The 25,391-nt window shown below is 51.9% G+C and overlaps 2 protein-coding genes across 2 annotated transcripts; both read left to right on the top strand.

The window, feature by feature from the left end:
* Positions 1-240: 240 nt before the first annotated feature.
* Positions 241-8,623, top strand: LOC308268358 (cocaine esterase-like; the record flags this gene model as incomplete). The annotated part of the gene is made up of 12 exons (XM_080703504.1): positions 241-278; positions 636-802; positions 1,658-1,862; positions 2,835-2,976; positions 3,682-3,815; positions 3,895-4,153; positions 4,535-4,633; positions 4,910-5,050; positions 5,473-5,617; positions 5,821-5,958; positions 7,948-8,020; positions 8,437-8,623. 12 exons carry the CDS (start codon positions 241-243, stop codon positions 8,621-8,623), a joined length of 1,728 nt encoding a protein of 575 aa, XP_080559630.1.
* Positions 8,624-9,017: 394 nt separating this feature from the next.
* On the top strand, positions 9,018-23,462 carry LOC308268357 (cocaine esterase-like; the record flags this gene model as incomplete). The annotated part of the gene is made up of 16 exons (XM_080703503.1): positions 9,018-9,066; positions 12,373-12,494; positions 12,817-12,819; positions 14,156-14,211; positions 14,369-14,482; positions 15,367-15,795; positions 16,773-16,914; positions 17,842-17,975; positions 18,055-18,313; positions 18,728-18,826; positions 19,112-19,252; positions 19,371-19,451; positions 19,674-19,818; positions 20,229-20,366; positions 22,786-22,858; positions 23,276-23,462. The coding sequence occupies 16 exons, from the start codon at positions 9,018-9,020 to the stop codon at positions 23,460-23,462; spliced, it is 2,172 nt and encodes a 723-aa protein (XP_080559629.1).
* Positions 23,463-25,391: the final 1,929 nt, after the last annotated feature.

Here is a 25,391-nt window from a genome sequence, read left to right as displayed (position 1 = left end):
AAATAGTGATTATTTTTTACCTGTAAATACAGCTAGGGCTTACAAGCAGGCACCTACCCACCCTTTCTACAGTTTTTATAGTTCTCCTATGACAAAACTGTAGACAGATGCAACTCTCTCAGGAAAGTAACCTATTACCTCATTTTAAAGAACTTTTGTAATTATAAACTATTCTTCATTAAGTTTCTTTCTAAATTTAAGAGAGAGAGAAAGAGAGAGAGAGAGAAAGAGAGAAACGGGATGAAGGGCACAGAGACCTCCCTGCCAATGCTCAAGCAGTAGCCTTCACCCATCAGAGGGCTTCCCATTTCTCCATCCCTGGATCTCCTCTGAGCCGCCCTCCCGCTCTCTCCAGCTGCAGCCTCTGCTGTCTCCTCTGGACCCGAGCCCTCCTGGGCTTCCTGGCTGCAGGTCACTGATTTAGTGACTCCAGGACTGAGGAGCAGTTCCTGAGATTCTTGGAGCAGCTGCTGAGGCCTGGTGGCCCTTGGGAGGAGGCTGAGGGCGGGCACAGGGGAAGTCACCTGTCCTTCCTGCTGCACACTGCTCTGCCCTCTGCCTGCCCAGATCAGAGCGGCTCTCCAGCAGCACATACCTGGCCAGGCTCCACCCTCTGCTCCTCTACTCCCTGCCAGGTCCAAACTCCAGCCTGGGACAGACTCTGCTGCAAGCTACCTCTTGGTGAAGCTCAGCACTTTGCTGCAGAAACAAACCTGGGAGGCAACCGTGTGGCTGGACCTACGACGTGAGATGCTGTGCGCAGCGGCCTGGGGGCTCCTGCTTCTCCTCGTCCAGGCCCAGGGTGAGGCTCCTGTGGGGCTACAAGGGGACATGGACGAGGGTGGGATCTGCCAGCTTGTGAGACTGGGAGAGAGAAGGTAACAAAACCTGGAGAGAGCCCAACCCCAGATTCCAGGGAGAGTCAGGCCAACACATACAATACCGAGGGGTGAGCTGTGTGCAGGGGCTCTGAGGAACGTGGACATGCAGGTCAGCACCCTCCTGGCAGAGGGGCAGGAGCTGGGGGCATTTCCCTCAAGTGTGTGAGGCTGTAAATAGAATTGTAGCTGCCACTGAACTACACCAGCTCAGCAATAATAAGACCAGCCCACTGCCATTTGTCTCTCAATGTGACTGCTTAGTCCAGAGCAGCCACTGACAAGCCCCAGGGAAGGTACCAGCCCTAGGATACAGAGCCACCAGCACCACTTCCCGAAGCTGAGCTGAGAGCCGGCTGGGCCCTTCACCCCACACCCCAGCTGGGGCACAGGCATGACTTGGCATTAAGGAAAAGGTTCCTCTCAGCCCACAGGATCCTAGGGAGGAACCTGACCACCAGCCACCCTGCCCCAACCTCATCTGCCAGCAGGACTCCACACTCCCCTCCTCCAGAGCCCACCCTGCCAGGCTCCTCCCTGGCCTACCTTACCCAGGCTCTTGAGGACCCCAGACCCTCCAGGCAGTGGCCAGGACAGCAGGGCACTGAAGGCGGTGGTGGAGGAGGGAGAGGGTGACAGCAGGGAGAGTGAGAGGCCATCGTTGCAGGCCAGGGTCCCCCACAAGGACCAGCTGAGGAGCCTAAGGAGGCAGCAGCTCCCACAGTGTGGAGGACGGCCACTGGGCAGACCCCAGCCCCAAGTGCATCTCTCTCCCGCAGGCCAGGACTCGGCCAGCCCCATCCGGACCACATACACTGGGCAGGTGCGGGGCAGCCTCGTCCACGTGAAGGGCACCGGTGTGGGGGTGCACACCTTCCTGGGAATTCCCTTTGCCAAGCCACCTCTAGGACCGCTGCGGTTTGCACCCCCTGAGCACCCTCAGCCTTGGAGTGGAGTGAGGGATGGGACCACCCACCCGGCCATGTAAGATCTCACGGGTGCCCGGAAATCTCCTGGGCTGAGGTTGGGGGTGCTCTGAGATTGGGGCCAGGTTCAGTGGTTCTTTCACCAAAACCTCTCTGCAAGAGCTGGGGGTATAGCTCAGTGTTTGAATGTGTGCTTAGCAACCTTGAAACTTGATTCCTAGAACCTAAACAAATAAACAAACGTAGAGAGAGAATTGTCACACACAGGTTTCCCACATCCCTATGCATCCTGAGGCAGGAGGGTGCACTATCTTGCCAGGCTTCTAGCTCAGGGCCACGTGTCCAGAAGAATTAGCTCTGGGTGCAGAATAGGGGAGCAGAGACACCTATGTTCACAGATCCAAGGTATGCCAAGTGTTCTCTACCACCAGGACAATTGTCTCTGGGAGAGAATTACCTTGGCTCTGAACCCTTAGACCTTGACTCCAGCAAGAGACCCCCTGAAGAGGGCAGCAGAGGTGGCTCCTGAGGCCCCACCCTCCCCGTCACTGTGTCCACACACAGGGCCAGGTGCCCTTCTTCAGTAACACGTGTGCATGCTTACAGCTGGAGACTCTGGGAGGGATGAGGTTCCTGAGAGTCCAGATTTGGGATGTGGGGTCTCACTACCCTTTTATGGGGAACGAAGCTCTTTTCATTCCTGTGGGGCACATACCCTGCTCCAGGCCTGATTGGTGAGGGGTAAATGGTGCGTGTCAACACGTGCAGAATATGGTTCCCATAGAGTCACTGAACCCCAGCCTCAGGAGGAGGGGGATCCAGGTCTCACCGACCTTGCGGCCTCCCTGGTGGTCTGCGCTCCTTCCCAGCCTCCCAGAGCCTGTGTCCTGGAACTTGATGGAGGGCTGGAGAGAAGGATCCTAGAGCAGAGCATCATGTGGCTGGGGGAGGGGCTGGGAGCACACCTGGCCCCAGGCTCTGCCTCTGACAGCTGCACAGGCCTGCAATAACTGTCTTCCACTGTGACCAGGTGTCTGCAAAACACTGAGGTAATGAATAGAGAAGGTCTCAAGAAAATGAATATGCAATTTCCTCCCCTCCCTATGTCTGAGGACTGTCTGTACCTCAACATCTACACACCAGCCCATGCCCAGGAGGGCTCCAGTCTTCCTGTAAGTGTCTAACCATGGTCAGCTTGAGGAAGGAGGATATTGCTTTTGGAAGAATATCAGAAAGAATCTGGGTCTATAGCACAGTGATAGAGGGCTTGCCTAGCATGTGTGAAGCTTGACTTTAGTCACAAGAATGACAACAGCAAACCTGGCCGGGACACAGCCAGCCAGGCCCCACCACAATGAGAACTCTAGAGAGGCCTCTATTACCCATCCAAGAGGCCTCCTATCCAGATGCAGCAGCTGACCCCTGGGCAAGGGGTCACAGAGCCTTGGCTACTCCCAGAGATGATAGATCATGGGCCATTGAGAACCCAGGTCTCACTCTACTTCTGTGAGCCCAAGGACCCACTAAGGTGCAGGCAAAGGAGGTACTCTCACACCTGGGATGTATTATATGGACATAAAAATAAAATGACATGAGTTATTACTATTCTGCTGGAAAAATGAGGGGAATATCCCTTTTCTGTTCACGTCATGGGACTTCTAAGAATATTCTTAGGCCATTTCTTAGACTCCAGGTGGGGAGGCCTGCTATTGCAGGTTGAACTTGGCGCCTGACCCATGTCCCAATTCACGAGGTTCTGTGTGGAGTTAGGTCTATGTGGCTAGTTGCAATAGCCAAAGATCTGTCTCTGCTAAAAGCATCAAAGTTAGGAGGGTTTGAATGGCAGGATAATTGTGGCATTGTCTTGGTTTCCCCAGGTGATGGTGTGGATCCATGGTGGTGCTTTGGTCAAGGGTATGGCTTCCATTTACAATGGCTCTGTTCTGGCAGCCATCGAGGACGTGGTGGTGGTCACCATCCAGTACCGCCTGGGTGTCCCGGGCTTCTTCAGGTGAGCCTAGAGCTGCTCTGGTCTCTGGGTGCTGAGCAAAGCCAGAGCCCCCAGTGATCCTGTGTCCTGCACTTCTCAGCACTGGGGACCAGCACGCCACCGGCAACTGGGGCTACCTGGACCAAGTGGCCGCCCTGCGCTGGGTCCAGCAGAACATCGCCCACTTTGGAGGCAACCCCGACCGCGTCACCGTTTTTGGGGAGTCTGCAGGTGGTGTTAGCGTGTCCTCACTTGTGGTGTCCCCCATGGCCCGAGGACTCTTCCAGGGTGCCATCATGGAGAGTGGAGTGGCCCTGCTGCCTGACCTCATCACCAGCTCATCTGAGTCCATCTCCACAGTGAGTGTCCTTAACCACCTGATTCCAGCCTGCTGCCTGTCCTCTCAGCCTAGACCCTCTGCTAGTCTGTGGTGAGACAAGGACAGTCCATTTGATTTGGGAATTACTCCCTGTAGTGTAATTGCTGAGGGACTCCAAGTCAAAATCTACACACCTCTGGGTCCCAGTGATGAAGTTTGTTCTGGGGCCTGCACAGCTGCACCCTGGGGGCCCCATGGAGGACAGAACCATGTAAGTGGGTGGGATGACCCTGTGGCTGAGGCTTCAAAGCATCAGAGAAGGTGGGACATTTTCACACCTGCAGCCATCTATGTGAGTTTTATAGCATCTGTACCCAGCTATGTTGCTGGACAAACTCCTCTCCCACCTGGTCCTTTTCAGATGGTGGCCAAGCTGTCTGGCTGTGAGCAGGTGGACTCCGAGGCCTTCGTGGGCTGCCTGCGGGGCAAGAGTGAAGAGGAAATGCTGGCTATCACCAAGGTCAGGCCGAGTGGTCCCGGGTGTGGAGGAAGGGAAGCGGGTTGTCTGGCTGAGCAGCAGATACTTACTGGTCCAGACCGGTTGCCTCAAACTAAGACTTGGGGTCAACATATCTGCATAGTCCTCCATGTCAAAATGAGGGTGTTGTGCTAAACCAGGTAGAGGGTCTCTTGATGTTGCTGTGAGCATCAAGGGCTGTGGATGTGTTAGGAAGTGACGCAGGGGCATGAGAAGAAGCCTGGACCTTATGTTGACCACTGCCCTGATGCCCCTCAGCCCTTCAAGGTCATTCCTGCTGTGGTGGACGGAATCTTCCTGCCCAGGCACCCCCAGGAGCTGCTGGCCTCGTCTGATTTTAAACCTGTGCCCAGCATCATTGGTGTCAACAATGATGAGTATGGCTGGATCCTCTCCATGGTGAGGCCTAATTCCATCCCCTAACAAGTTGGGGAGTGGGTTCTGGGGGCCTGGACCCTCAAGGCTCATAGCTCCTGCTCCAACCAATATCTAATTAAAAATGATCTTTTTACCATCAGATCATGGGCTCTGCTGAAACCATAAAAGAAATGGACAGAATGACCATGCCGGCTGTTCTGCAGAGCATGGCAGCACAGATGGTGAGGCTCCTGGGGTCCTGCAACAGAGAGAGCCCAGCCAGCTACCCTGCCCTGCACCAGCCCCAGGGCAAAGAGCTGCTCTATGTGTGTTTGTGGGAGGGGTCACCCCACAGCTGACAGCGTCCCCCATCCCTGTCCCATCCCAGAACCCTGTCCCACCCTGAGGCCACTGGCTCCTGCCCTGGAGCTGCCTCACCTCTTCTCCTTGGTCCCCTGGGCTAGATGCTGCCTGCTGAGGTGGGCGACCTGTTGATGGAGGAGTACATGGGGGACAGTGAGGACCCCCACACCCTGCAAGCTGGGTACCGGGAGCTGATGGGGGACTTTCTGTTCGTGATGCCTGCTCTCCGTGTAGCACATTTGCAGCGTGAGTACATCTGTCCCTGCGTCCTGGCTGGGCGAGGAAGTTCAAGGTCATGATTTGGCCAAAGCCTCCCGGACCCTGCTCCAGCCTGGGATTCCCACCCCTGTCTAGATTCCAGCCAGCCTGTGTCCTTAGTGTCTTAGCACAAGGGAGGTACAGTAGAGATGCAGCGGAGGGGCCACCTGTCCCTGCCTGTCCACCCCCAGGATCCCGTAGCCCCGTCTACTTCTACGAGTTCCAGCACGGGCCCAGCATCTTCAGGAACATCAGGCCGCCCAACGTGAAGGCCGACCATGGCGATGAGGTTCTCTTCGTCTTTGGATCCCTTTTGAGGGGCAGAAAAGGTGAGTCTCCCTTTTTCCAGGACCTTCCTCATGGGCACAGGAAGGGTGTTGCCCTCACAGTCCAGATGAGGAAACAGGCTCAGAGAGAATGCATGATCACATACCCTATAGCTTAAGTTCAAAAGACTAGCCAGCCAGGTGTGGTGGTGCACACCTATAATCCCAGGGCTTGGGAGCCTGAGACAAGAAAATCACAGGTTTGAGGACAGCCTCAACAAGTAGTGAGACTTTCATCTACCTCTTTCAAAATCAAACAAGGCATTGTTTCAAAAAATGTAGGGCTGGAAATATAGCTCAGAGATGGAATGCTTCTGTGTTCTATCCCCAGTTCCAAAAAATAATAAAATGCTATGATAGAGTTAGAGACCCAGCCCCTTCACAACGAGTCTGACCTCCCTCCCTCTGTTCACAGCTCAGTCTTGGCGACCAGCATGGGTACAGATGAGGGTGGTTTTTATTCATTTATTCAAATTCCTTTTTGTACTAGGGATTGAGTCTAGGGACAGTCTACCTCCAAAATACATGCCAAGCCTGTTTTGAATTTTTTAATTTTATTTGTTTGTTTGTTTGGGGGTTGGGAGTTAATTCAGGGAAGCCCAACCTGAACTACACCTACAGTCTCCCCTGTTTTTATTTACTGTTTCCAAACACGGTCTCACTAGGTGACTTAGATTCTTGCTAGGTTGCTGAGCCTGGTATTGAAGCTGTGATCTTCCTATCTCAGCCTCCCAAGAACTGAGATTACAGGCATTGGCCACCAATCAGCCTTAGGAATGTATTGAAAGCATAATTGTTCTGCATGTGATGGTACATGCCAATAACTTCAATATTTGGAAAACTGGGTGGCTGCAGGTTTGAAAACAGCCTCAGGAACTTAGAGTAAACTTTTATATCATAATTTTAAAAAAAAAACTTTCCTAGTATGTTGGCACACACTTGTAATGCCTACACTTGGGAAGCTGAGACAGAAGGATTGAAGGTTCAAGGACAAACTTATCATGTAGTGAGACTATCACCTAGCTAAAGATACCCTGTTTCAAAATATACCTAAAGCCGGGCATAGTGGCCCACAGTTGTAATCCCAGTCCTTGGGAGGCTGAGACAGGAGGAGTGAAGGATTGAGCTGATGGAGGCCTTACCATCTCAGTGAGGCCCTCTGAAAATGTATGAGACTCTGTTTCAAAAATTAAAAAAGAGCTGGGGATGTAGATCAGAAGCAGAATGCCCATGTTGCCAGGCGTGGTGGCACACGCTTGTAATCTCAGTACTTGGCAGCTGGAGATAGGAGGATCACAGGTTCAAAGCCAGCCTTGGCAACTTGGTGAGGCTCTCAGCAACCTAGTCAGACCCTATTTCTAAAATAATAAATAAAAATGAGGCTGGAGTGGAGCTTGGAGGGAGAATGCCTCTGAGTTCAATCCCAAGTACCAAATAAATAAATAAATAAATAAATAAGAAAGAGCTGAGTGTCCCTGGGCTGCATTCCCATACAAGAACAACAATAAATAAATAAAATAGGGTTTATGGTGGCAACGCTTGTATCCCAGTTTGGGAAGCTGGATCAGGAGGATTAATGTCAGCCTCTGCAACTTAGTGAGACTCTTAGTCACTTAGTGAGACTCTGTTTCCGAATAAAAAGTAAAATAGGGCTGAGAGTATAGCTCAGAGGCAGAATGTCCCTGAATTAAGATCCCAGCACCACCAAAAAGGGGACTCAGGAGTATGTCATGGATGTAGAATCCCTCTGGGTTCAATCCTGAGTGTATATGTGTGTGTGTCTAAAACCCAGGGATGAGCCCAGGTCCATTCAGCTAGAGGCTGGGATGAGGAAGGCAGCTTGGGCAGGGGAGGGCCTGGCACTCCGTGCTGTAAGGAGGGAAGGGAACCAGGTCTGGGCTCTAGGGTCAGCCTGCACAGGTGGCGAGTGTGGGCGTGACTGGGCAGCTGGTGGCTGGCCAGGCCTGGACCTTGCTCCCCTCCTCCCTGCAGTTGAGCTCACTGAGGAGGAGCAGCTGCTGAGCAGGAGGATGATGAAGTACTGGGCCAACTTTGCCAGAGCTGGGTGAGAGGACGCCCCGCTCAGCCTCCCCAGCCGCGGTCCCCGCCATGCTCCTTGTCTCCAGTGGCCTCTTGGCTTCCTGTGGGCCTTGTCACATGATGGCAGTGTCCCCACCAGGACCTCTCAGACACAGTGCCCCATTTGGGTGCTGGTCACAGCTTCCTTCCACAGTGACGTGGAGGGTGGACCACAGTGCTGTGCCGTCCTCAGAGCCAGGGAGGGAGGACAGAACAGGCCAGGTTGCCCTGACCCCATGGATCATGAGGGGAGACCATTGTTTTCCTACACCAGCAAACCACCCTTTATCCCACAACCCCAGCCCCCTGGCATGACCCACATTTGGAGGGCAGGGGACTCAGGTCTGGGCTCATCAGGGCTCAGAGTGACCCTGCCCTGCCCCGCTGGGGGCATGTGCACAGGAACCCCAACAGCGAGGGCCTGCCCCACTGGCCCGTGTTCGACCAGGACGAGCAGTACCTGCAGCTGGACATCCATCCTGCCGTGGGCCGGGCCCTGAAGGCCCACAGGCTGCAGTTCTGGACCAAGACCCTGCCCCAGAAGATCCGGGAGCTACGGGGGACCAAGGAGAATCACGCAGAGCTGTAGCCCCTGTGCTGGGGAGGGAGGGTGGGCTGAGAGCAGGTGGGGTAGACCAGGGCCCCACACACGCCCACCCAGGAGCAGGGCTGACCTTCATTCATAAAGCCATACAGCAACTTTTTAGGTGTGTTTGTTTGCATGTGGTACTAGAGATTGAACCTCGGGCATTCTATCTCTGAGCTACACTCAGCCCTTTTTCTTTTTTCTTTTGAAACTGGGTCTCACTATGTTGCTGAGACTCTCTGTGTTGCTGAAGCTATACACAAAACTGCGATCCTTGTCTCTAACTTCCAAGCCTGGGTCTACAGCCATGGACCACTCGCTCACTCCTGGCTCACCACGTATCGATTTCTATCCCAAGAGGTAACTGGCCGCATTATTTGGAGAAGCAGGACTGGCCATGTCCACTGGCCCTGGAGCCTGGGCTAGTGGGGGTACAGGGGAGCCAGGTAGGTTCCTCAATTCCTGTCTCCTGGAGCTTGCTCTTACTCTCTGGGCCTCTACAGACAGTGTGAGCCCCACACACCCGATCATGTCACATCTGTAAAGATGAACATCTGTGGGTTGTGTCCTAGAAGTGAGACTGAGGAGGTCCACACTAGTACCACACAAAAAAATAGGTATTCCATTTCCCTGTCTCCCTGAGCACCCCTCCAGCCAATGATCTGTTCTCCTGCTTTTCAGAATTCCTAGAAACCCCTTGACCCATGCCACATTCACTACGATTGTTCACATGATTAGATTTCCTCCTCAAGTCATTTTGTTCCTAAACTTTTCTTCCTCATCCTCAAAATAAATAAGTAAATAAATAAATGCCCTCGCTTTTATTTTTCCCTCATTGTATAAAGGTTTGAAAGTGTGTTCAATCTGCCTCCCTGTTCCCTGGAAGTGTTTGCTCTGTGACTCTGTTGCTGTATTGCTCATTCCATAGACTCTGGGTCCCCTCTGTGCCCCCACCTCTGACCAGCTGGTGCCCTTCCCCCATTTCCCCAGGAGGAAGTCTCTGTTCCTCCATCAAGTGGATGTAAGGACATAATGACCTCTGGGGACAAGATGAAGATCCCCGCCTCGCCCCCTCCGGATAGCAAAGCGCAGACAAGGATAAGGTTCCTCCTGGCTGATGGGATCCCAGAAAGAAAGGGATGCGCTTCCAGTGCTCACTGGCTGGTGCATGAGCCTGGCCTGACTTGGGCACAGGAAGACTTTCAGGGAACACTGTCTGGTGCATATTTCCCTGAGTCTTATTATCTTTTGTTTTGTGTTTTGTGGTGCTAGGGATTGAACTCAGGGGCATTGTATCTCTGAGCTACACCACCAACCCCATTTTATTTTTAAGTTGGACATAGGGCCTCACTAAGTCACTCAGAGCCCCACTAAATTGCTGAGGCTGGCTTCAAACCTGTGCTCCTGCTGTCTCAGCCTCCCAAGGACTGGGCTTACAGGCTTGCACCGCCATGCCCAGCTTCCCTGTATCTTCAAAGCATTCACTGAGTTCCTGCTGCAAGCATGCCTCTGTTTTCCAGTTCTGAGGATGCTCACTTATTTTTCCTTAAGTGGGCTCCAAAAAGTGTTTAGTTACATTGATTTTAACAGCTTTACTGTGTGTGTGTGTGTGAGTGTGTGTGTGTGTGTGTGTGTGTGTGTGTGTGTGTGTGCGCGTGCCCCTGCAGAGGACTAAAACCTGGGGCCTCGTGCATGCTCGGCAAGTACCACTGAGCTGCATCCCCTTCCAGTGTGGAATCGTTCACATGCAGATAAATTAATCTCTTTTAGGTTTACAGCTTAATAACTGAGGGAGCGTGTGAGACCCACAGCTACTGTGACATCAAGATGGGAATGTTTCTCTCACTCCAAGTCTTCCCTCCCACCCCTTCGCCCTCCGCTGCCCTGGCCTCTGCTCCTGGAAACCGCCTTCTCTTCTACAGGCTGCCTTGTGCTGGACAGGCTGTGAATGAGATCTGGTGTGGTCTCTGCCACTTCGCCTGACAGTCTTCCGATTCAGACAGTAGTCCTTTCCTACTGCTGGGAACGGCATTCCACGTGTGGATACACGACACCTTATGTATTCACTAGTTGGTGCATATCTGCGTGACTTCCATTTTATGGCTATTTTTATTTTATTTATTTATTTATTTTGCAGTACTGGGGATGAAACCCAGAGGCATTGTACCTCCGAGCTACACTCCCAGTCCTATTTTTAGTCTTTTTATTTTTTTGAAACAGGATCTTACTGAGTCGTGAAGGGCCTTGCTAAGTAGCTGAGGCTTTCTGAGAACCGCTATCCTCTGGTCTCCGCCTCCCAAATGCTGGGATTACAAGAGTGAGTGGGCCACCACACCGGGCTTTATGGTGATTTTAAATAAAGCATTTTAGACATTTTCAGATATGAGTTTGTGTGGAAATATATTTTCATTTCTCTCCTCTGAATGCTAAAGGTGGAATTGCCAGAGCCAAATGGAGTTTCTTGGTTTTGTTTTTGTTTTTTGCGGTACTGGGCATGGAACCCAGGGGCATGCTACCTTTGAGCCACACCCCCAGCCCTATTTTTTATTCTTTATTTTGAAACAGGGTCTCATGAGTTACAAAGGGCCTGAGTTAAATAGTAGCTGAGGCTGTCCACGAACCATGATCCTCCTGTCTCAGCCTCCCAAATGCTGGGATTACAAGCATGCGCCACCATGCCAGTTTTTAATTTAATTTTTTGGTAAATAGAGTTAACATATTTATTTTAAGTCCCATTCATGCATATTAGTTCTAGTAAAAACAATCCTAATGACACTTGGAATATTTCTCTGCACCACTAAACACATACAAAGAATGGGTGCCTTTCCTCATAGAAGCAGCATATGAAATCGTGTAATAGCAAAAGTGTAGGAACATTAAAACGCTGACTGTCCAACAGTACAAAGAAGAGGTTGTGTTTGCACAAAAGCCAATGCATTTTCATTACATAGACACAATATAGATATGTACAAATCACCCTCCGAATGAACAATATCGAAATACTCTATTCCATTACAAATTTTCCCTAGATCGATTCCACCCACTTCAAAGGACATGTTTACAAAAACACACATGAACACATTTACTTTTCAAAACTGCCACAAATGCCGGTCAGAATATTCTCCCGAGCAGAGTGCCCCTTTTTGATGACATGCATTTGTTGTTTTTCCCCAAAACGTCTTTAGTCAATCTAAGCCCAAGACAGAACTTCCTCTGCATTAGCAACTCCCAACACAAATGGCCATCAGAGGGACTCTGTGCCCAGATGGAGAGCTTTTAAGGAAATTGCCAAAGAGTCTTCCAAAACGCCTATGCCGTCCTGCGCCACCAGCCGTCTATGAGGGGCGCATTGGCTCCACAACCTCACCACACTGGGTCTTCCAGGTCTTAAAACTGATTACGCTGAGTGGATGTATAGCGGAATGTCATTGCAGATGTTTCCTGGAACTCTGTTTCCACAGGCATCCCAGCACCCCACTACAAACAAATAAACAAACGTGCAACACACACAGACACATGCTCCTGAGAGCCTTCTTTTCTTCTTTCTGTGTGTGTAGTATTCCTTTGGCAGTGAGCGGCAGTCACCCCAGCAGTGGTGGTGACAGCCTCCACCTCAGGAGCAGCGCTGTGTGTCCAGCCGACATAAGGGAGCTGGTAGCATCACCTGAGCTGAGAGGAGCCGGGGTCTCCTGCCCATGGCCCAGCTGTTAGTGAGGTGTGGGGAATAAGCCTAAGAGCATGTGTGCAAACAGGACTGGGCAACAGCTGGGAACACATCCTAGGAAGAGAGATGCGACTTGACACTGGCCTTGCCGACCAGAAGGAGACCAAGGAGAGGAGGCTCTCACTTGACATGGCGGCTCCTCAGACCCAGGTAAACACTGACTGCTCTCTGAAGCCCTGGGGAAGCCAGCCAGACAGCACTGGGCTGAGAGCCTGTGGGGCTGGAGCGCAGAGAGCAAGGCCGGTTTCTAGGCACCTTAGGCTGTCTCAGCTGAGCTCTGCACCCCTTCCTGCAGGACGTCAGGCTGGCCGGGTATTCCCACACCCAGGCGGGCTCTCCTCCATCACACAGGGCTCTGGGTGTTTCAGAACCTCCCAGACAAGCTCCTGGCTGCCCCGAGGCACAGAAGGCTGGGACTTCCCTGACAAGTTTCTGGTGCTGGACCTGCAGCCACTGGCTCCTGCTTCTCCAGTGGGTAAGTGACTGTGAACTCCATCCTGGTCGTGGGGCACGGGGTCCTGCAGCACTGCACCAACACGTGTGTGTGTGCCAGAGTGCGTGTCAGACCAAGTAGGGAAAGCCCTTGGGTCTGTCAGAGGTGAGGGGCTGTTGAAGGGCACTCAGTTTATTGTGAGTCTGCACAGCTGTGTGAGCAAATGGACAGCTATGGAGGCTTCTACTACTTTGTAGTGGAATTCTACTATACATTCCAAGTACCTCAAGGATTCAGAATCTCAAAGAATTCCTTCACTGGTAAGAGTCTGTCCTCTCTTTATCTTACATGTGAAATTCCAATAGTTTCTCTCTAGACTAATCATAACTTCTTTGTAAGTTGAAAGATGTGTGCCATATCCAATACCAAATGGCATGGCTGGAGAACTGGCTTCTCTGACTTCTGTTGTCTCTCCAATCCCTCTACTTTCTCAATGCTACACATTAATTCATCTTATTAAGAGGCATCATAAAAGGTATCTTGATTGAGTTTACTTCAAGGAGACCTGCAAACATTAATTCAGCTTCTCAAAAACATGAAAAAGTAGCAAGAAAAGTCCATGTGTTTGTGTCCTGGCTTGGTCAGGACTTCTTCTGACAGAGTGCTTGTGCACCCACACATTCCCAGGAGAGCTTATCCACATTTCTATTGTTTTACTAGAGCAGTTCTCAGAATAATACAGGAGGTGGGGTGGGGTGGGGCTCTTGCTTCACCAGAATTATTTAAGGAGATGGTGTGAGAATAGGTGTACAAAGCTGGGTGTGGTGGAACACACCTGTATTCTGAGTTCTTAGAAGCTGAGAGACAGGAGGATCACAGTTTCCTGGCCAGCCTCAGCAACTTAGTGAGGCTCTGTGAAACTTAGTCAGAACCTGTTTTATAATAAAGAAAACAGGGTTGAGGGTGTGCTCAGAGATAGAATGCCTCTGGGTTCACTCCCAGCTTAAAAAATAATAATAATAAGTACTGAAATAGTGATCTTTTTTTTACCTGTAAATACACCTGGGGCTTGCAAGCATGCACACACTCACCCACCCTTTCTACAGTTATTACAAATCCCCTTTGCCAGAAACTGCAGAGAGAGATGCAGCTCTCTCAAGAAGAGGAAGAGCAGCTATTGCCTCATTTAAAAAATTTTTGGAAATTATAAACGATTCTATAATGAATATCCTTCTATATTAAAAAAGAGAGACAGAATTGGGGATGAAGGGCACAGAGACCTCCCTGCCAATGCTCAAGCAGTAGCCTTCACCCATCAGAGGGCTTTCCATTTCTCCATCCCTGGATCTCCTCTGAGCCGCCCTCCCCCTTTCTCCAGCTGCAGCCTCTGCTGCCTCCTCTGGACCCGAGCCCTCCTGGGCTGCCTGGCTGCAGGTCACTGACTTAGTGACTCCAGGACTGAGGAGCAGTTCCTGAGATTCTTGGAGCAGCTGCCGAGGCCTGGTGGCCCTTGGGAGGAGGCTGAGGGCGGGCACAGGGGAAGTCACCCTGCCCTTCCTGCTGCACACTGCTCTGCCCTCTGCCTGCCCAGATCTGGGCTGCTCTCCAGCAGCACATACCTGGCCAGGCTCCACCCTCGGCTCCTCTACTCCCTGCCAGGTCCAAACTCCAGCCTGGGACAGACTCTGCTGCAAGCTACCTCTTGGTGAAGCTCAGCACTTTGCTGCAGAAACAAACCTGGGAGGCAACCGTGCGGCTGGACCTACGACGTGAGATGCTCTGTGCAGCAGCTTGGGGGCTCCTGCTTCTCGTCCAGGCCCAGGGTGAGGCTCCCGTGGGGTTTGAGAGGCAGGGACCAGGGTGGGATCTGCCAGCTTGTGGGAGAGAGAAGGTACTGGAAAGAAAATAGTAGAGATGTCAGAGAAAACGTGTGCCTACCCCACATACCCCCAAAACCTAGAGAGAGCCCAACCCCAGACTCCAGGAAGAGTCCGGCTCCCAGGAGACATACAACACCAAGGGGTGAGCTGCATGAGAGGGGCTCTGAGGAGCGTGGGCGGGCAGGTCAGCACCCTCCTGGCAGAGGGGCAGGAGCTGGGGGCATTTCCCTTCAGTGTGTGAGACTGGGGCTAAAACTATAATGGCCACGGAGCCTCTGGTAATAAAACCAGCAATAATAAGACCATCCCACTGCCATTTGTTTCTGAGTGTAATCGCTGTGTCCAGAGCAGCCACTGACAAGCCCCAGAGAAGGTACCAGCCCTAGGATACAGAGTCACCAGCACCACTTCCCAAAGCTGAGCTCAAAGCCCGCTGGGCTCCTCACCCACACCCCAGCTGGGGCACAGGCATGACTTGGCATTAGGGCAAAGGTGATGATGCTCTGTGCTGCCAGGAGGCTGAGGAACATTCCCAGGGAGCACCAGGCTGGGCTGTGTCTGCAGCCCTTGACTCCTCTCAGCCCACAGGATCCTAGGGAGGAACCTGACCACCAGCCACCCTGCCCCAACCTCATCTCCCAGCAGGACCCCACACTCCCCTCCTCCAGAGCCCACCCTGCCAGGCTCCTCCCTGGCCTACATTACCCAGGCTCTTGAGGACCCAAGACCCTCCAGGCAGTGGCCAGGACAGCAGGGCACTGAAGGCAGTGGTGGAGGAGGGAGAGGGTGACAGCAGGGAAAGTGAGAGGCCATCGTTGCAGGCCAGGGTCCCCCACAAGGCCCAGCTGAGGAGCCTAAGGAGGCAGCAGCTCCCACAGTGTGGAGGACGGCCACTGGGCAGTCCCCAGCCCCAACTGCATCTCTCTCCCGCAGGCCAGGACTCGGCCAGCCCCATCCGGAACACGTACACTGGGCAGGTGCGGGGCAGCCTCGTCCACGTGGAGGGCACCGGTGTGGGGGTGCACACCTTCCTGGGAATTCCCTTTGCCAAGCCACCTCTAGGACCGCTGCGGTTTGCACCCCCTGAGCACCCTCAGCCTTGGAGTGGAGTGAGGGATGGGACCTCCTACCCAGCCATGTAAGATCTCATGGGTGCCCGCAAATCTCCTGGGCTGAGGTTGGGGGTGCTCTGAGATTGGGGCCAGGTTCAGTGGTTCTTTTACCAAAACCCCTCTGCAAGGGCTGGGGGTGTAGGTCAGAGGTTGAGCGTGGTTAGCAACCTTAAAGCTTGATTCCCAGCACCTAAATAAACAAACAAATAGAGAGAATTGCTACACACAGTTTTCCCACATCCCTGAGCATCCTGAGGCAGGAGGGTACACTATCTTGCCAGGCTTCTAGCTCAGGGCCTGGTGTCCAGAAAAGTTGGCTCTGGGTTCAGAATAGGGGAGCAGAGACACATATGTTCACAGATTCAAGGTACGCCAAGTGTTCTCTGCCACCAGGACAATTAATTGTCTCTGGAGAGGATCACCTTGGCTCTGAACCCTTAGACCTTGACTCCAGCAACAGATCCCTGAGGAGGGCAGCAGAGATGGCTCCTTGGAGATCCCCACAATCCCTAGTCAATAAGCCAACCCACAGGGCCAGGTGCCCGTCTTCAAGGAACATGTGTGCATGCTTACAGCTGGAGACTCTGGGAGGGATGAGGTTCCTGAGAGTCCAGATTTGGGATGTGGGGTCTCACTGCCCTTCTATGGGGAACGAAGCTCTGTTCATTCCTGTGGGGCACATACCCTGCTCCAGGCCTGATTGGTGAGGGGTAAATGGTGTGTGTCAACACATGCAGACAATGGTCCCCATAGACTCACTGAACCAACCCCAGCCTCAGGAGGAGGGGGATCCAGGCCTCACCGACCTTGTGGCCTCCCTGGTGGTCTATGCTCCTTCCCAGCCTCCCAGAGCCTGTGTCCTGGAACTTGATGGAGGGCTGGAGAGAAGGATCCTAGAGCAGAGCATCATGGGGCTGGGGGAGGGGCTGGGAGCACACCTGGCCCCAGGCTCTGCCTCTGACAGCTGCACAGGCCTACAATAACTGTCTTCCACTGTGACCAGGTGTCTGCAAAACACAGATGCAATGAATGTAGAGGCTATCAAGCAAATGAATATCGAAATGCTTCCTCTCCCTATGTCCGAGGACTGTCTGTACCTCAACATCTACACACCAGCCCATGCCCAGGAGGGCTCCAATCTTCCCGTGAGTGTCAATCTGTGGTCAGCTGGAGGTAGGAGGTCATTTCTTTTAGAAGAAGATCTCAGAGAGTCTGGGGATATAGCTCAGTGATAGAGGGCTTGCCTAGCATGTGTGAGCTTTGATCACTAGAATAATGACACAGCAAGCCTGACAGGGACAGTCCAGCCAGGCCCCACCACAGTGAGGACTCTAGAGAGGCCTCTATTACCCATCTAAGAGGCCTCCTATCCAGACAAGCAGCTGACCCATGGGCAAGGGGTCACAGAGCCCTGGCTGCTCACAGAGATGATAGATCATGGGCCAATGCTAACCCAGATCTCACTCTACCTCCATGAGCCCAAGAGACCCACTCAGGTGCCCAAGGGGGCAAATGAGGTCACTCTCGTACTTGGAAATGAATTATTTAGATATAGAAGTCAGATGGCATGCGTTATTACTCCTCTGCTGGAAAAATGAGGGGAATACACCCTTTCTGTTCACTGTACAGGACTCCTGATAATACTTCTTAGGCCATTTGTTTGACCCCAGTTGGGGAGGCCTGTTATTTCAGATTGAACTTAGCCCCTGACCCATATCCCATTTCATGAGGCGCTCTGGAGCTAAGTATATGTGGCAAGTTGCAAAGTCAAAGAACTGTTTAGGAGAATCACAGTTAGGAGGGGTTTGGTTTGGGGTTTTGCTGTAGTGAGGATGAAACCCAGGTGACTTTCTACCTCCAAGGTACACCCGAGCCCTATTTTTTATTCTTTATTTTGAAACAGCGTCTCACTGAGTTGCAAAGGGCCTCACTAAGTATTAGCTGAGGCTGTCATCGAACCGTGATCCTTCTGTCTCCCAAAAGCTGGGATTACAAGCATGCGCCACCACGCCTGGCTCAGTTAGGAGGGTTTGAATGGCAGGATAATTGTGGCACTGTCTTGGTTTCCCCAGGTGATGGTGTGGATCCATGGTGGTGCTTTGGTCATGGGCATGGCTTCCATGTACGATGGCTCCATTCTGGCAGCCACCCAGGACGTAGTGGTGGTCACCATCCAGTACCGCCTGGGTGTCCCGGGCTTCTTCAGGTGAGCCCATAGCTGCTCTGGTCACTGGGTGCTGAGTAGAGCCAGAGCACCCAGTGACCCTGTCCCTGCCACTTCTCAGCACTGGGGACCAGCACGCCACCGGCAACTGGGGCTACCTGGACCAAGTGGCCGCCCTGCGCTGGGTCCAGCAGAACATCGCCCACTTTGGAGGCAACCCCAACCGCGTCACCATTTTTGGGGAGTCTGCAGGTGGCGTTAGCGTGTCCTCACTTGTGGTGTCCCCCATGGCCCGAGGACTCTTCCAGGCTGCCATCATGGAGAGTGGGGTGGCCCTGCTGCCCGACCTCATCACGAGCTCATCTGAGGCGGTCTCTACAGTGAGTGTCCTTAACCAGCCGAGCCCAGCCCACTGCCTGTCCCCTCAGCCTAGAGCCTCTGCTAGTCTGTGATGGGGACAAGGACAGTTCATTTGATTTGGGAAATACTCCCTGTAGAGAAATTGATGAGAAGCTCCAGGTCAGAATCCACACACCTCTGGATCCTGGTGGTGGAGTTTGTTCTGGAGCCTGCACAGCTGCACCCTAGAGGCCCTACTGGGATAAAATCATGTAAGTCAGTGAGAAGACCCTGTGGCTGAAACCTCATAGCATCGTAAAAGGTGGGACAATTTATACCTGGAACCATCTACAAACAGTACCCTGTGAGATTTAGGGCATCTGCACCCAGCTGGGTGCTGGACAAACCCCTCTTCCTGGCTGTAGGTGAGACAGCTCCTGCCTGGTCCTTTTCAGATGGTGGCCAACCTGTCTGGCTGTGAGCAGGTGGACTCCGAGGCCTTCGTGGGCTGCCTGCGGGGCAAGAGTGAAGAGGAAATGCTGGCTATCACCAAGGTCAGGCCTAGTGGTCCCAGGTGTGGAGGAAGGGAAGCAGGTTGTCTGGTTGAGCAGCAGATCCTCACTCCTCACTAATCCAAATCAGTTTCCTCAAACTAAGACTTGGGGTCAACATATCTGCATAGCCCTCCATGTCAAATGGGAAGAGTGTTATGCTAAACCAGGTAGAGGGTCTCTTGAGGTTGCTCTGAGCATCAAGGGCTGTGGATGTGTTAGGAAGTGACGCAGGAACATGAGAAGAAGCCTGGACCTTATGTTGACCACTGCCCTGATGCCCCTCAGCCCTTCAAGGTCATTCCTGCTATGGTGGACAGAGTCTTCCTGCCCAAGCACCCCCAGGAGCTGCTGGCCTCGTCTGATTTTAAGCCTGTGCCCAGCATCATTGGTGTCAACAATGATGAGTATAGCTGGATCATCCCCATGGTGAGGCCTAATTCCATCTCCCAGCAACTTGGGGAGTGGGTCCTGGGGGCCTGGACCCTCAACCCTTCATAGCCCCTGGTCCACCCCATCTCTCACTCAAGATCTCTTTACTACCCAGGTTACTGACTCTGTTGAAACCATAAAAGAAATGGACAGAAAGACCACACAGGCTGTTCTGCAGAGCATGGCAGCACAGATGGTGAGGCTCCTGGGGTCCTGCAGCAGAGAGAGCCCAGCCAGCTACCCTGCCCTGCACCAGCCCCAGGGCAAAGAGCTGCTCTATGTGTGTTTGTGGGAGGGGTCACCCCACAACTGAGAGCTTCCCCCATCCCTGTCCCATCCCAGAACCCTGTCCCACCCTGAGGCCACTGGCTCCTGCCCTGGAGCTGCCTCACCTATTCTCCTTGGTCCCCTGGGCTAGATGCTGCCTGCTGAGGTGGGCGACCTGTTGATGGAGGAGTACATGGGGGACAGTGAGGACCCCCACACCCTCCAAGCTGGGTACCGGGAGCTGATGGGGGACTTTCTGTTCGTGATGCCTGCTCTCCGTGTAGCACATTTGCAGCGTGAGTACATCTGTCCCTGTGTCCTGGCTGTCTAGGGGCAGCTCAGGGCTGCGGTCCCAGGCCAGGTCTGTGGTATTCAGGTCCTGACCTATGTCTTTATCAGGCCTCAGGTGCAGACACTTGGCCTTTGAAGATCCCAGTAAATCCTCATGGACAGTGTAAGAGACAGACATCATTCCTATTTGGCAGATGGGGAAACTGAGTTAGTGACACTTAGTGACTTGCATCTGACCTCACAGCAAGGAAGTTCAAGGTCATGGTTTTGCCAAAGCCTCCCGGACCCTGCTCCAGCCTGGGCTTCCACCCCTGTCTAGATTCCAGCCAGCCTGTGTCCTTAGTGTCTTAGCACAAGGGAGGTACAGTAGAGCTGCAGTGGAGGGGCCACCACGTCCCTGCCTGTCCACCCCCAGGATCCCGTGGCCCCGTCTACTTCTACGAGTTCCAGCACGGGCCCAGAATCTTCAAGAACATCAGGCCGCCCAACGTGAAGGCCGACCATGGCGATGAGGTTCTCTTTGTCTTTGGATCCTTTTTTTGGGGCAAAAAAGGTGAGTCTCCCTTTTTGCCCAGGAGGTTTATAGTGGCACAGGAGGGGACATTGCCCTTACAGGCCAAATGAGGAGACAGGCCAGGAGACAGGCATGATCATGTGGTCTACAGCTTAAGTTCAAAAGACTAGCCAGCCAGGTGTGGTGGTGCACACCTATAATCCCAGGACTTGGGAGGCTGAGACAAGAGGATCACAGGTTTTAGGACAGCCTCACCAAGTAGTGAGACTTTCATCTACTAGTTTAAAAATAAAACTGAGACATTGTGTTAAAATAAAAATAAAATAGGGCTTGAAGTATAGCTCAGAGATGGAGTGCCTGTATGTTCAATCCCCAGTGCCAAAATAATAAAAATAAAATAAAACGCTCTGATAGAGTTAGAGACCGAGTCCCTTCCCAGTGAGTCTGAGCTGCTTCCATCTGTTCACAGCTCAGTCATGGCGTCCACCATGGGTGCGGAGTAAAGTGGTTTTTTTTTAATTTATATTCTATTTTATTCATTTATATTCTTTTTTGTACTAGGGATTGTATCCAGGGGTATTCTACCTCCACACAAAGTCCCTTTTGAATTTTCTTTTTTATTTCATTGGTGTGTTCGTTTTTGTTTGGCTGGGGAGTCATGCAGGGAGCTCAACCTGAACTACATCCCTGGCCTCCCTTGTTTTTGTTTACTGTTTCCAGACAGGGTCTTACTAGGCTACTGAGAGTCTTACAAGGTTGCTGAGCCTGATCTTGAACCTTTGTTCGTCCTATCTCAGCCTCCCGAGTACTGGGATCACAGGCATGGGCCACCAACCAGCCTTTGGAGGATGTACTAAAAGCACAATTGTTCTGAATGTGATGGTGCATGCCTGTAACTTCAATTTCTGGGAAACTGAGGCAAGAGGCCTGAAGGCTTGAAGCCACCCTCATGAACTTAGTGTGACCCTGTATCAAAATCTTAAAAAGAGTTCCATAGCGTGTTAGCACATGTTTGTAATTCCTGTACTTGGGAATCTGAGACAGAAGGATCCCAGGTTCAAGTACAATCTATTCACATAGTAAGCTTCCCATCCACCTTGAGACCCTGTTTCAAAATAAAACTAAAAGCCGGGCGTGGTGGCGCACACTTGTAATCCCCGCGCTCAGGAGGCAGAGACAGGAGGATCACGCAGGTTCGAAACCAGCCGTGTACGCTGGCTTAGGAGACCCTGTTTCCAAATAAAAATGTAAAAATAGGTCTGGGAGTGTAGCCCAGAGGTAGAAGGGCTTCCAGGAACCTCAGTACCACCAAAAATAAATTAATTAAGTAAGTAAATAAATAAAACTAAAAACTATGTCTATACATAGGGCTTGTGTGTACTTCAGAGGTATAATGCTCTTGGGTTCAATCACCAGTACCACAGAAATAAATAAATACATAAATATATAAATACACACATAAATAAATACATAAATAATTTTAAGGGCTGGGCCAGCCGGACCTGTTGGTACATGGTTGTAATCCCAGTACTTGCCAGGTCGAGACATGAGGAGTGAAGGTTTGAGGACAGCCTCACCAGATCAGTGAGGCCCTCTAAAACTTTGAGACTCTGTTTCAAAAATTAAAATAGGGCTGGGGATGTAGATCAGAAGCACAATGCCCCTGGAGCTGGGCGTGGTGGCACCTGCTTGTAATCCCAGTACTTAGGAGACTGAGACAGGAGGATCACAGGTTCAAAGCCAGCCTTGGTAACATAGCGAAGTTCTCAGCAATTTAGTGAGACCCTGTTTCCAAAATAATAAATAAAAATGGGGCTGGGGTGTAGCTTGAAGGGAAAATGCCTCTGGGTTCAATCCCAAGTACAAAAAGAAGGAGGAGGAAGAGAAGGAAAAGGAGGAAGAAGAAGAGGAGGAAGAGGAGGGGAAATAGAATGCCCCTGGGCTCAATTCTCAATACCACAAAAAATATTAAAAAGTTGGGAATTCATGGTGGCACACACTTGTATCACATTTTTGGACACTGGGTTAGGATTGTAGGTTTAATATCAGCCTCTACAACTTAGTGAGACTCTTAGTCACTTAGTGAGACTCTGTTTCCAAATAAAAAGTAAAATAGGGCTGGGAGTATAGCTCAGAGGCAGAATGTCCCTGAATTAAAATCCCAGCACCACCAAAAAGGGGAATCAGGAGTATGTCATGGATGTAGAAGCCCTCTGGGTTCAATCCTGAGTGTGTATGTGTGTGTGTCTAAAACCCAGGGATGAGCCCAGGTCCATTCAGCTAGAGGCTGGGATGAGGAAGGCAGCTTGGGCAGGGGAGGGCCTGGCACTCCGTGCTGTAAGGAGGGAAGGGAACCAGGTCTGGGCTCTAGGGTCAGCCTGCACAGGTGGAGAGTGTGGGCGTGACTGGGCAGCTGGTGGCTGGCCAGGCCTGGACCTTGCTCCCCTCCTCCCTGCAGTTGAACTCACTGAGGAGGAGCAGCTGCTGAGCAGGAGGATGATGAAGTACTGGGCCAACTTTGCCAGAGCTGGGTGAGAGGACGCCCCGCTCAGCCTCCCCAGCCACGGTCCCCGCCATGCTCCTTGTCTCCGGTGGCCTCTTGGCTTCCTGTGGGCCTCGTCATACGATGGCAGTGTCCCCACCAGGACCTCTCAGACACAGTGCCCCTCTTGGGTGCTGGTCACGGCTTCCTTCTCCAGTGCCCTGGAGGGTGGGCCACAGTGCTGTGCCGCCCTCAGAGCCAGAGAGGGAGAACAGAACAGGCCAGGTTGCCCTGACCCCATGGATCATGAGGGGAGACCATTGTTTTCATACACCAGCAAACCACCCTTTATCCCCACAACCCCAGCCCCCTGGCATGACCCAAATTTGGAGGGCAGGGGACTCAGGTCTGTGCTCAGCAGGGCTCAAAGTGACCCTGCCCTGCCCCGCTGGGGGCATGTGCACAGGAACCCCAACAGTGAGGGCCTGCCCCACTGGCCCGTGTTCGACCAGGACGAGCAGTACCTGCAGCTGGACATCCATCCTGCCATGGGCCGGGCCCTGAAGGCCCACAGGCTGCAGTTCTGGACCAAGACCCTGCCCCAGAAGATCCAGGAGCTACGTGGGACCAAGGAGAATCACACGGAGCTGTAGCCCCTGTGTCGGGGAAGGGAGGGTGGGATGAGAGCAGGTGGGGTAGACCAGGGCCCCACACGCCCACCCAGGAACAGGGCTGACCTTCATTCACAAAGCCATACAGCAACTTTTTAAGTGTGTTTGTTTTTTTGTGGTACTAGAGATTGAACCTTGGGCATTCTGAGCTACACCCAGCCCTTTTTCCTTTTTGTTTTGAAACTGAGTCTTGCTATGCTTCTGAGAATCTGGCTATGTTGCTGAGGTTATCCATAAAACTGTGATCCTCCTGTCTCAGACTTCCATGCCTGGCACTACAGCCATGGGCTACTCCCTCACCCCCTGGCTCACCATGTATCTATTTCTATCCCAAAGAACTAACTGGTACCATTTTTTGAAGAAGTAGGACCGGGCATGTCCATTGGTCCTGGAGCCTGGGCCAGCTGGGGAGCCAGGCAGTTTCCTTGGTCCTGTCTCCTGGAGCTTTCTCTTAGTAACTCTGTGCCTCTGCAGACAGTGTGAGCTCTCCTCACACACCTGATCATGCCACATCTATGGAGTGTGTCCTAGAAGTGGGACTGGGGAGGTCCAGGCTTATGTAGCAGAGGAGATTCCTGTTGCCAGGGGTGGTGGTGCACACTGGTAATCCCAGTACTTGGGAGGATGAAACAGGAGGATTGCAGGTTCCAGGATAGTCTCAGCAAGACCCTGTTTTAAAATAAAAATTAAATGTCTAAGGGTATAGCTCAAAGGTGGAGTGCCCCTGGGTTCAGTCTCCAGTACCACCAAAAAAAAAAAAAAAAAAGGTATTTTTCCTGTCCCCTGGCTCCCTGAGGGCTTTTCTAGGCAGGGATTTGTTCTCTTGGGATTTTTTGGTTTGGTTTGGTTTGGTTTTTGTTCTTGTTTTTTGTGGCACTGGGGATGGAACCCAGAAGCATTCTACCTCTGAGCTATACCCACAGTCCTATTTTTTATTCTTTATTTTGAAACCGGGTCTCACTGAGTTGCTAAGGGCCTCACTAAGTAGCGAAGCTGACCGCCAATAGCAATCCTCCTGTCTCAGCCTCCCGAATGCTGAGTTTATAAGCGTGTGCCACCACACCCAGCTCCTCTGGCTTTTCAGAATTCCTTGAAACCCTTTGACCATGCCCGACTCACTACGAGTGTTTACATAATTAGATTTCCTTCTCAACTCATTTTATTTAAACTTTTATTTCATGGCCTTAAAATAAATAAATAAATAAATAAATAAATAAATAAATAAATAAATGTATCTTTCCTCATTGTATAAATGTTGCAGGAGACTCCATCTCCCCTTCTTCAGCTTCCCCCTAATTTCCGAGACAGAATTTCCAGAGGCTGAAATCAGAGATAGGTTTCTTTATTTATTTACTGGTAAATGGCTCAATGGACAAACTCACTCCACTGAGCCTTGAACAAAGGAATCACATGATTTGTATACCCTGTTCTCTCACTTTGGAGAGGGGAGGAGTAAGTTTGAAATTTATTATACTTAGCAAGATGGTTAAGTTACATACCATGGCAGCCCTCTCCAGTCTTTTAACTGGCTCGCTCTCGTTTACATTAGGAAAAGCTCCCGGATCTTGACCCTGGGTTCCCTAAAGAACCCTTATCTTTTGGAAGTGTCTGTTCACTTGCTCATGGGCCACTAGGGGGAGGTGTTGGGGAACTCTTACTCTTTCCTATCTTGGGTTTAAACTCCTGCCAATATTTCTAAGGCCCTGACTGGGTGTCCTACCTCGCAAAGGTTTGAAAGTGTTCCATCTGCCTCTCTGTCCCCTTGAAGCATTTTCTCTCTGTGACTAAGTGGCTGTGTCTCTCATTCCATAAACTCTGGGTCTCCCCTACACCATCACCTTGGACCAACTTGCCACCCTGGGGCCTCCATTGCCCCAGGGGGAAGTCTCTGTTTCTTCATCCAGTGAATGT

This window comes from Muscardinus avellanarius, assembly GCF_963383645.1.
Source record: "Muscardinus avellanarius genome assembly, chromosome: 10".
Classification (NCBI taxonomy): Eukaryota; Metazoa; Chordata; class Mammalia; order Rodentia; family Gliridae; genus Muscardinus; species Muscardinus avellanarius.
Note: the sequence above shows the minus strand (reverse complement) of the source record. Positions and strands in the feature narration are given on the sequence as shown.